The 12,957-nt window shown below is 36.9% G+C and overlaps 1 protein-coding gene across 1 annotated transcript; it reads right to left on the reverse strand.

Annotated features, from left to right (window-relative positions):
- Nucleotides 1-3,458: 3,458 nt before the first annotated feature.
- Nucleotides 3,459-9,919, reverse strand: LOC123527845 (hillarin-like). Its single transcript, XM_045307540.2, has 5 exons — nt 9,755-9,919; nt 9,046-9,249; nt 7,832-7,912; nt 6,947-7,101; nt 3,459-5,906 (listed from the first exon to the last, which is right to left on the reverse strand). Exons 1-5 carry the CDS (start codon nt 9,797-9,799, stop codon nt 4,265-4,267), a joined length of 2,127 nt encoding a protein of 708 aa, XP_045163475.2. The 5' UTR covers nt 9,800-9,919; the 3' UTR covers nt 3,459-4,264.
- Between the last annotated feature and the right edge of the window lie 3,038 nt (nt 9,920-12,957).

The raw sequence follows: 12,957 nt of genomic DNA on the forward strand, positions 1-12,957 counted from the left end.
GCAAATTTAAAACAACTGTTTATGCACAGTCTTGGTTGGTGTATTTATTCTTTTTAATTTTTGTACAGGACTTGCTGTAGTATCTTTCGTCAACACTTGTATCAAACCACTTTCTTCATCATAAGATATTTTTTATTCGTCCTGTCCAATGTCTTCCCCAAGTAAATCAAACGTCCGTGTTTTAAATTTGCCACAGTCATACATATTAATCCGATAAACCGCTTCAGAAAAAGACAGCCTCTGCAAATGCAGCAAATAGATGTACCCTAAATTAAAGACAACGGATTTGATTTCAATTCAGTGATCAATCAAAACGGAAACCAATAACCGTTGTTCACGAACATTGGCACATCCATTGATAGAACGAAAAAAATACAATTTACTGCATTTGTTATCTATTCGTATTTTACTATATATATCATTATACTGCTTTTATTACTGCACATAGTTTTAAACTTTACAAAAGACTCATACCGTACATTATATAACCACAGTACTGTGCCTTGGATAAATATATTACGTTAGAACATCATTAACACCCTTTGTGAACAATAAAATTAGCTAAAAAGTATCATAACATAGCTCAAGAAACGCCCTGGCAGTAACAAAAGTTATCATAAGAACTCTGTGACATCTTCAGAGTTATCACCTGAATTCCGTAACATTTGAAAAATCGGGAATAAAATTGTTAGTAAGTGGTTTATGTTTGCATCTTTGCACTAAAATTATTCTATTGCATGTGGTGAGGATTAAGAACGTGAATAATATGTATGAATAAGCAAACGATTTCGATATTTTACTCAAAATGTCTTCATTTCAAAGAAGTGGCGCTGATTATTAGACTAAACAGATTTTTCTGACGCATAGCACAAGACATCAGGCAACCTTGATCATCAAACTTTAGTTTTACACCCCATTCTCTCTATTTAAAGATAAATAATTACTATTTTATCCACCGATTCCTTGGCTCGTCCTTCAGACATCAGAAGAACTCTGTAACGTTTTCCAGGAACTCCGTAACAGTTATCAGAAGAAAACATGACAGGTTATCAGAAGAACTCCATCCTTCGTGTAACACTTCCTCCCCCGTGTCACTCCTCACTCAAGCAATATACAATAGACATATGGTGCACGATTGACTCGTTAGTGTGAGGAAAGAATTCTAAAAGACTGTTCATGGGTCCAACATGAGCTGAAGTGAGAATGTAAAATATGTTAGCATTCTACCAGTAGCCAGGTATAGGGGGCCTATATATAACTGATGTATATCGTACAGTTACACCATCTGGAATAGGTGTATTTTGTTTAAGCACGCGCTTTGTTTAAACAGGGAGTCGTAGGTCATGATAAGTTTTTGCACTGGCTGTGTAAACTTACTAACTACATCACAACTGTCAAACTTTGCAAATGTGTCTTAGATAAAAAGTGATAATGGTTTAAAATACCCATGTGTAAATTTTCATGAATTTCTTATTGCTTTAGTTTTTACCACTGATACAAACCACTTTCCACACTTTTTAAGCAATTGAAACAATGATTTGCAGGATGTAGTTTCAACAAAGTTAACCTTACTTGATACAAATATTCAATTTCATGAGAAGAACGTATTGCTATTATGATAACTTTAATGTTTTGGACATACTTCTCCATTTTGATATCACTTAAACCATGGACTGCGAGTACACTGATTCAGGTGACGGTATTTAAGACATACGTACTGTTTATAGGGGTCATGTTATTGAAAAGGCTCTGATTTGAAATTGAAAGCTGGTTTTAAATAAGTTTGATCTCTTGAGGATGCACAAGTAAATAAGACCATTTTAATGTATTTAACTCAAGTTTAGATAAATGAATAAGAGATGAATCCTTATCCCCACCAATGCCACTTTCTTCTCCGCCACCCAGCAACAACCTAAATTATAGCCACAATATTAGATTCATAAGAAAAGGCTAATAAAACTCGGCGTAATCGATGTGCTGCAGTTTTTGAGACATTATTGCTACGCAATGATGATTTAATTGTGATACCTGCGTATCCTGACTGTCCGTAACCATGGTTACACATTCTGGAAGTGTCTCCGTATTACAAAACAGTTGAAGAAGAATACAGTCCTGCTATAATGCTGGAAACAGTACCGGTGTAGGTAAATCACCCAGCAGTGAACACTAGTCGGGATATCAGCCGCGACCGAGAATCGAACCCGGACTGCTGGCGCTGTACAACATAGTCCAACCTACTACCCACTCGTCACTGATCCCTAATTCATCATTAATTATGTGATGGTTTGCATTTGCAAATATGCTATTAAAATGTTGCCGATGATGAACAAGTCGAATTAACTATATGGACCTGTTCTTGAAACTTGTCATATCGAAACTGCAACAATTCATTTAACGACTTTACTACAAGATTTTTTGAAGTCCCAATAAAATACACATAAATGTATTGAATTGTTAAACGGTCGCATCTTGAAACACATTCTAGTACTTTAAATGTATTCTTTTATATAAACAAAAATGGAGTCTCGCTTTAGTGCCAAGGGAAGTAATGCACCCATTTACGCCTAAAAAGGATTCCAGATTAGTATCCCTTCCTGGTGTTATTATGGAAATAGATTCGGATGCGTCGTAATTAGATGACTACATCAAAGCGGTGTTCGTGATTAGATTACTACGCATCTAAACTCAAAGTTGTGTTCGTGATTAGATTACTACGCATCTGAACTCAAAGTCGTGTTCGTGATTAGATTACTACGCATCTAAACTCAAAGTCGTGTTCGTGATTAGATTACTACGCATCTGAACTACCCAAAGCCGTGATTGTGATTAGATCACTACACATCTGAACTCAAAAGCGTGTTTTATTTGCCAGCAAATCATCAAAACCTAAAATCTGTTTCCCCAAACAAAATACAGAGCGTTTTGCTTTTTCTTCTGAGGGTACTAGCATTATGCTGCCGTCATCCTTAACAGCAGTCTTCAAGGGAGAACAACTTTATTTACTGACACAACTTTCATCTCTCGCTTATCAGGCGACTTCCAAACGCTTATTAATATAATTTCCTGCCATATGAATAAAATTAAAATTCTGACTTATACTGGGGCGTATATTTGTAAAAAGTCAAAATCAATAGAAAATAATTTAACAGACCCTATAGCTTCTTTATAATGCAATGCACCCGCTCTGTATATACAACTTACTTAATGTATATTTTTGTGACTTTTTAAAACGACAGACAGCATTCGTTAAATGGATAAGATGAAAGGATTGCTGCGTTTGGTGTTCTTGTATTGATGCATTATTAAAACATACTGTTCTAAAAGTACAACAGATTGTTTTTAAAAACTATGCAATAATTCTACAGATATTTGCAAAGTATCAAGTTTTGCGACAGACGATTTATTAAAGGAAAACCAGATGTTCATTGTATGTTTGACTTTCGAAAATATACTATAAGTTACAATGTAATCACAAAGCTTTATTCATTTATTCCATAATGATATTAGCTGAGTTTGGCATTACACATATAACGGATATAACTATGTAACATACACTGACATTCATATAAAATGGCATGTTTAGAAGGTCATGGTTGATGTTGTTTACCAATCACAGCAAAAACGTCTCCTATCTTTAAATGACTGGTAATAACTTTCTCTAACTTATCATATTAACATAAAAACAACTATGTATGAACCAAAAGGTCACAGATACACGAATTGCAAATGAAACTATTTCTGCAATCATTAATACGTGAGCACACGGTACATGTATAAAAACGACAACAACAACACATAATGTTTACAGACTTTAAAGACAATTTAAGAAAACACATGGCACGTACATACATGTATGTGTCTATAACAAAACAAAACCGAACGTTTTAAATCTCATGCACATTTTGTACCTACAAAAAGGGGGCATCATTATTATAGAAATACTGGGATGATAGCAAAGGATCAAAACAGGAATCGCGAATCTTGCGGTTTTGATTCAGGTATGGTCAATTATTTTGGTGCTGTGTCATGCAAGTTTATTCACCAGCTTCCTAAAGATCGATCTTATCCCTTTAAATCCATGTAACAGTTCTAAATATTTTTCCCATTTCTTGTTATATCAAATGTCATTTAAATGAATTCTTGAATGACGCTCGAAAATCGCACTATTAGTAAGTATTTTTGCCTTGATGAAAAATTTATTCTCTCAGGTCTAACGCTGAAGATATCCGAAATATTAAATTTGACATGCATAATATTATCACTATCATTTTTCTCCTCTGACTTTTGCAAGTGCCGTATATAACTTTGTATCATCACGTGTCCTAGTTCTTCTTACACCTGTTGCAGGACGTTTGGCCTTTTCTTCTGCGGGTACCAACATTATGCTGTCGTCATCACCACCAGCAGTTTTCAAGGGAACAACTTTATTAGTTGACACAACTTTCATCTCTCGCTTGTCAGGCGACTTGGACGTAGTTTGTTTATCCGGTTGCACAGGCATGACCACGTTTAATGGGATTTCTGGGATCTCCTGAAGATCTTGATCAACTCGGACAAACGTCTGCTTTGTCTGTGACTTTGCCGAAGACTCACGTGGAATTGGTTCGGGCGATTTCGTATCGTCGATTCCATCCGGAGAATTGCGAATACTTTCAGGAGCATGGGAATTTGTATCCATGACAACATTTGAAGCACTAACAATAGACTCTGCAACCTCTGGTTGTTTTTCTATCAACGGCTCAGACTTCATCGACTGTGTCGGACGTTCTGGGGGATCGTCGGCTATTTCCGTCTTTTCCGTCAAAATCCCGAGCGGGCTGTTACGCTGAGGAACATCACTGATAAGCAGATAGTTGCATATGTTGATCTCCCGTCTCTCAGACAATGGAACGTTGCCCCGAACATTCCGTGCGTACATTTTCAAAGTGTACTCGCCGAAAGGGGGCGCTTCTATGAAAAATGTCATTATATTAAGGTCAACTTCAAACTTGTCACTCAGCGAATTGATATTAAAGTCGTTGTCATATGTTGAGGCCATCTTGAAAAAGAACTTCATATTCTGCACCAGGTTTGTATCCACGATTTTGAACCTCAGTTTAGTCTGTGTATTTTTGGCAACAATTACGCCGCTTGTGTAATTGAAAGGAGCCAGCCCTATCTTCGATATGTCTTTTCCAGGACCCCAACCGACCGCGTCCATCTTTGGAAATCCTGTGTTTGCTGATTCTTCGACGAGGACTTTATATACGGCCACCCAGTCATATTCCTTGTACACACTACCTTTATTTGTCTGCTTGCCGACAATTTCCATCCGAAAAATTCCTTGTTCAGGAAATCGCACCTTTATGGAAATTGAGCTGTCTGTAAGTTTATGAATAAAGATAGGGACGCTGTTATTTGACCCATTTGTTAAATAGCGTCTCGTCTCTGGCCTGTCAAAATGTGATATGTAACAGTTAAATTTTTGTTCTGACACTTGTTTAGGTTGTATTCCAAACACAACTTCTACTTCCCCGTCTTGTGCCTCAATTTCACACAATGGATGAGACAGCACTTGCATTCCCAGCTCAAAGAATCTGTTTTTGAGGTTTGCTGTTTCTTCAAATGAATCTATATGCCTCGGAGAATCCAGTAATTGCCAGCGTGGCGTCTCTGCGAAATGTGTGAATATCATGTCCTTTGGATCTGTAAGAAAGAATCTCTCGTCACACTTAAATCGTCCTCGGCCGTCCCCGGGGTCCCTAAGATCACATGCTCCCCAGAGTGTGTCCACAAAACGCCAGTCACCCTCCACACGTACAGCATTCCACTCCCCGTAATGTTTGCTCATGTCAATTTTCTCTCCTATCTGGTAGTTAACTCCCTTCACGGCTCCGTGTATAATCACACAGTACAAACCGGCGTATCTACAAGAAAAAATGTTACCAGACTTGAAGTATTTGTATGATGTTCTACGTTTTATTACATGTATTAAAAAGTAAATAGAGGTTTAAGGTTGAAACATTGTTTAGGAACATCGATTATATTAGTAACTAAGTATTTTCACATATATTGTGCGTTTTTTATTTTATTTTATCATTACTATTATACACACGGAACAACTTTAAAGTGTATCAATATATACATTAATTTGTAAGTATTTTAAGCTGCATGTCACCAAAATTTAAGAAACAAAAACAGAACAAAAAAGAAAATAAAAACAAGAAATCAACGAGACTAAATTCTTAAGTGAGCGCATGGAACACAAGACTACTGGCACTTATCGAGATGTTCTAGAGTGTTCTCCGTGACGACGTAACAGAAGACAACTTGTCAGAAGCCAATGATTTATGTAGGTCTAATGACAGGAGTGTACTATGGTGGCCGAGTATTGTCATTTCGCTATTTTGTTTTATCGCAGCGACACAACAACAAACGTCGTTATGGCGCCCGCTGAACGGCGCTCCGACAAAACGTCGCCCTGCCGAATGTCGCCCGACCAAACGTCGTCTTTTCGCCTACGAAATGATATAGTACTATTAATCAAAACTGTGCCCTACCCTCTCCCCTATCCCAATCTTCTTAAATCCAATAGCGAGTCCATCAATGAACTGATGTGTAACTTTTGAATAATAAGATTTTTTCATGACATATATAGACAGAGGACATTTGTACCAATCAGGCACAGTTATAGTAAATAAAAAAATATTTCTCTAAGAGTGGTAAAGTAACTCCTCAACCAGATAACGACGTTTATCGTTGTGTCGCTGCGACAGAACGAAATTAATTTAACGAAATGACACAAATTATCCACCATAGGTTACTGTAACAGTGGTACTTGCACAGAGCAAGCTCTTACTGCTAATCCTGACCCACCGTCAACGTAACCCAAACAATAGATACTAGCTACCTCTTTTTTAGAAACTATTTTTAACCATCGAGACTACATATATAGTATTGGCTTTACCTGCACATGACACTAAATGTGTTGCTGTATCGTTGTTTCTTTGTTCTAAGCATCCATAGATGGTGAAGTGCAGAGTTTTTGTTCTTCGGCTCGTGTTCTAGTACCTGCATTCGGTTTATTGGCTGATTGGTCAACCAACGAAATAATACTCGAACCTATGTAATGGTAGTAAAACAAAACAAAAAATGTTACTTTAGCATCATTGTTTTTCTTATTTTATGTATTTAAGATTACATTTATGTAGCACTTTGGACGATCCAGTGTTTTTATATACTACATTAGGTCGTCTGGAAACAAGATTATTGATCGGTTAAGCTGTCCGCTGCTGAAATATTCTTCAAAACTTGATACTATGGTAAAATAATGCCAAATCTAACCACAGCACAATAATTGTTGTTCTAATATAAGTATAAGGTTTTGGTACATTATCGATGCTCTTGGTACTACTAGTATTGTAAACTAATAAGTTGAATATAAACAAAGCACAAGTGTATTGTTCTAATATAAGCATAAAGTTCTGGTACATTATCACAGAAATATGAAGAGCAGTTTAAGAACCAGGTAGCTATCCCCTCATGATATTTCGGCAATATGATTGATGAGACCGTACAAATTAGACTTTTCATTTCAGTTTTACATAAAGGTAGCGGACTCGTAATGACATTTGGCAGTTTCTCTACGATGACGTAATATCACGCTATTTCGGCATCCTTCGGCCATAACAGAACATGGCGGAAATGCCGAGATAAAAAACAGAAATTACGTAATCGAACGAACAATGCTGTCTGTCATTTCCAAGCCATTACCTTAAATGGAAATGCATTCGTTTCGTGTAGTACAAAGTCAGCGTTGCATTATATCTTATGAGTCAAAAGAGCCATTTACCTTAGACAAGTCATCGTCATACCCTTCTATAAGATATTCTACCAGCGCCTCTATCGGCTTGCTGAGTGTCGTCATGGGAACCTGAGAGCAAGAAAAATAGTACTGTACATATACTTAAAACAAAGACATAAATCCAATAGAAATACCAATGTTTCAAAAACGCAACCTCCCAGATCACACATTTTATGTAAGTACTCGTAAAGCAATTACATAAATTCGGAAGTACACTAATGTAATAAACCTTTAACATTTTAAGAATATGAGACGTTGGTCGAATTGATCTGGTCTTAAATAGGTGGAAGACAATTTTTGATGTTTCAGCTGCTTAGGAGAATATTGCATTAAGTCTTTCCACACTCGATGAATCAATTGATAAAATGCTCGACAGAGCGTTCCATTTTATTATCCTATTTAACTCGTTTAATGAGACATTCGTGTATTATCATATCTTTATTAACAACTTGCAACAAATTTGATTTAGACTTAATGTAATGCACACTTTATATAAACCCTCAGGCTCACATACTTTTGTAACATAAAAGTTACAAATATATGTTTCTACAAACATGCACAAGAATTGCCGTAACAACTAACTGTGAAAATCTAAATATATATGAGCTCCTTCATGCATTCCGTTCAAGTTAGCTTGATAAAGATCTTAAATAAAAGCTATTTGTAAACTACATACACCCCAATGACGCATTGTTAGAGGAAACTTGGTAAGTAACTTTCAGTTATTGAATGGAAATCAGTTTCAGCCTTGATGGCCTTGACCTTTGATATATTGACCAAAAAACAATAGGAGTCATCTACCGACCACATACAGTTTTACCCTTTAAGTTTGGAGGTCGTAGACCCGAGAATGCCCAAGATATATTGATCGACAACCATTTTCCGATGGACGCACGGACCAACCGACTGGCAGATATAGAAACCTTGTAATCAAACACGATATAGGTCTGCCCGATCTAAAGGTGGCATATTAAATATTTCATTGTGAGTGACGGAGTCCATTTTGATTTGAACGTTAAACAAATATATAATGAAAATTCTTTCGAATACCAGAAATCATTCAAACAAACTGAGAGGTGAGAATAAGTGCAAGAAAAGTCCCTCACACCCTGTCACACCGTCCTAAGCGGAACCATTGAGTGAACTCCGTGGTCCTAAAGGACCAGAAACACTAAATTACTAAGGAGTCTGATTACACATACCCGTATGGCTTTATCATCAACAAGCATGTACTCCACAATGTCTATTGTTTCTGTCTTTGATTTATTTGGAGGACGAGGTAGTGGTAAATTTTCCGGGAGCTGCCGAAGATCTTTGACGTAGAAGTCGTGAGTTTCCGACAATTTGTAAGACTTCGAAGGCGGCTTGGTATAAATTGCTGGAATGGTCGGGCCTCCCTGAATTTTCTGAAATTCACATCTACATAGTAAAACAAAACAAAAAAGAACGATGTGTCACTAAAACGTTAAAAGTTTCAAACGCCTAAAATATATTTATGCGGGTTTGGTGTTCCATGGTAGCGGTTCTCCTCAAAATAGAACGTTTCTCATCAAATGACAAAACGCTTAAAAAAAGTAATGTATGATACGAGTACATTCACTTACTTATATGTATACCCAATGTAGCATGTGTTATTTAAAGAGTCCGGAAAGGAAAAGTCACGTGAGAAAAGGTATATGATTCAGTAACACTATCAGAATAAATAATAATAATAAAAAAAAATAATCGGAACATTTCAAATTCAAATTGACCTGTAAACCAGTTTAAAACATATCATATAAAACAATCTTTTATTATAGTGATTTATTCTTAAGTAAATACAGACATAATATTATGATTTAGAAAACACGTATCATATGAAGACTGACCCTAGAAGTTTGTGATTTGAATTATTTAGATATAATTTCTTACCGATTTGATACAGTTTAAACTCAATGCCGACTTAACTCTCTCCATCTTTGAAGTTTCTGTATTTTATATTCACACAGTTTCTATCCGAACTCAAGGAATTCGGGAAATTCTGCCATTTTAAATTATTTGAACGTTTTGTGTATACATGGTACTGTTGTAGTGATATCAGATCACTTTCTCTTTAAACAAAACAATAGAAGGGCGACATATAATTTTGCAATTGTTAGGTTGAGGATTGAATTACTTCTTCAACTATTGACTCGCTACGGTGTGACGAGAGGAATTGTTCTTTTGAAAATTACTGATAGATTCGGTCGATTATTCATTTATAATCAATGAAAATGTAGGGCTCTATACTAATATATAAAACTGTGACATGTAGACAGTTTAATGTGATTGTCCTTTGTCTTTCATTGAGGGTACTGAAATGATTTTTGTGTATGTAGCAGCATGAATATATTTTTTTTTACAAATCTGAATCTGATAAAACTGGAATAAATAAAAACACTTTAAACGACATAAATAAAAACGACATAAATAAAAACACTTTAAACGACCCTTTAAAAATGATGTCTCATTCAAGGAGAAGTGAACATGTTGCAGATAAAACAAATAAAACTATTTTGGGACTGAATTGTTTGAATCAGGATGTTACGTTAGCTTAAAAATGAGCGTCCACTCACACGAAGGCGTGTAAAAGACTTTTTCAAGTTTGTACTTTTACAAAATAATTTAAAGGTCACGCGTAACTTATTTTTAAATTTGAAATGTTTGAAAAGTGACTTAAAAGACATAAACACATTTATGTTGTATCTTTTAACTCACAAGAATGTACATTTTGTTGGGTGTTATATATTTTAACTTGCAAGCATGTACATTTCTATTTACTATTTATGTCTCGGAATAGGGCCTGCAAGATTCTGCTGTCAGAAATTTATGTAATAACAAAACACAACTTTTAGGATCTCTTTCCGGCTTAAGAAAATTTCTCATCATCACACTAAGACAGAATACTGAAAAGAAAGTAAGAATATATAATGACGGCCTTTCTCGTAGGCTTTTATTCAACTTTGTGTACATGTCATTAAAACGTGTTTCATAAAATCGAGACTTCATTTTTTTTTCACTCAGGGTATCATTTACACCCGTGTATCTAAATACCTTATAAGGCCCTCCGTGACGAAGTGGTTAAGGTTGCTGCATTCGATTCACTTGCCCCTCACCGCTGTGGGTTCCAAACCTCGTTTGAGGTGCAGAGTTTTTTCATGTATGGAAAAGCGGACTTACGCAAGGTAGGCCGTTCTACCTAGGTGCACGCTCGTGTCTGAAATAATGCCCGGGGGCGAACATGGGTCTTCTGCCATCATATAATTTTATATTCAACTATGTTAAACTACCTATTTTAAACAAGAGGGGCATGATGACCCTTGATCGCTCATCTGAGTAATATGAGCCATATGTTTAAAATAGCACACTGATGCTAAAATATTATAAAGTAGGTCAGTAGGTCAAATTCATGGTCACTGAAAGTCTGTTTTAAGATCGGTGTGCAAAACTGTACATGTCATCCAAATTTCAAAGCTGAATCTTGAAAAAAAAAAGTAGGTCAGTAGGTCAAGGTCACAGTCAAGTAACCCCTAATCGCTTGGGGTCATCAGGTAATTATGTATAATTAAACAGTCTTGGAAATATGATTTGATAATTTGTGAAGTTTTTATTCCTATATATCTCATATACCACTTGACCCCCAGGGTGGGGCCTCTTTTCAACCCAGGGTGTCTGGAATTGGCGCTCTTTAACGTAACGTAAACGTCAACGTCACATCCTTGCAATGTTTTGTATGTAACGTCATTATTAAAAAGGTATCGAACCTGGAACAGCGTCGTTATTGCTATATTCCACTATATCTAAGATATTGGTGCCGTGACAAAAGAAAATCAACAGAAATGAAGCAGAAACTACTCCAGATACGAGAAGCACAGAAAGCCGTCATTACTGCCCAGCTGAAAAAGATTGAAGATGTAAAAAGTAGCGATGTCGACATAGTGGAATTCGACACGATTCTTGAGGCAGTAGAGGCCAAGTTCAAGTCACTGGAAGGTACTAATGAAAAGATACTAGCGCAAACTGATGGCGAAGATTTACTAACTGAGATGACGGAGACCGATGATTACATGCTGAGCGTAAAAATTCAGATCAGAAGTCTTCAAGCTTTTAAGAGCAACCGCAAATCTTCCACACCATCTATCCAAACCGCAACTACCGCCAGTAGTGATGTTCAGCCTACCAGGTCCAGTATCCAACCTACAGGGTCCAGTTTCCATCCTTCAGAGCTCCGTGTCCAGTCTGCGGAGGGTATCCGGTCTACAGAGTTGTATCCCACTGACGTCTGCCCTAGAGAACCATTCAGCAACGCAAGCGCCCAGTCACAGAGTATAGCCACAGACAGAGTACAATATACACGCCAACCTGTAAGTAATGCTTCTATTAATTCTACAAACTCGTCCATTTTCCATAGACTGCCGAAACTTACGCTCCCTACTTTCAACGGGGATATTTTACGTTGGCAAACGTTCTGGGACTCATTCGAATCCACCATACATCTAAATTATAATCTAACTGATGTGCAAAAGTTCAGCTACTTGCAATCTCAGCTTGAATCTGAAGCAGCCAATACTATTGAAGGTTTTACGCTGACCAATGCCAATTATGCTCGAGCGATAGATTTACTGAAAGAAAGGTATGGTCGCCGACAAAAAATTACCCACGCCACTATGCAAGCCCTTCTTCAGCTTCCAGCCCCGACAAATAGTATCCATAGCTTGCGCAGTTTCTACGATAAGATGGAATCGTATATCCGTAGTCTAGTGTCCAATGGTCAGTATCAGGACACGTACGGCAACTTACTAGTTCCCATAATATTAGATAAGTTACCAGGAGAAGTACGACGTAACCTAGCCCGAGAGCACGGCGACGGTGACTGGCAGTTACTAGATCTACGCAAGGCAATATCCAGGGAAATAAACATATTAGATACAGGCGGTCCTATAAGTCATCAGCCGGAAGTAGACATGTATGGGTCAACAGCTTCGTTTTATACTGGTACAAAGACGAAACGAACTGCGCCAGTTTCTTCCAACCCCATGATTCCCCCTAAAAGATCACACAGAAACCCAGTAAAGTGTGCCTTCTGTCAGGAATCA

This window comes from Mercenaria mercenaria, chromosome 14 (genome assembly GCF_021730395.1).
Source record: "Mercenaria mercenaria strain notata chromosome 14, MADL_Memer_1, whole genome shotgun sequence".
Taxonomy (NCBI): domain Eukaryota; kingdom Metazoa; phylum Mollusca; class Bivalvia; order Venerida; family Veneridae; genus Mercenaria; species Mercenaria mercenaria.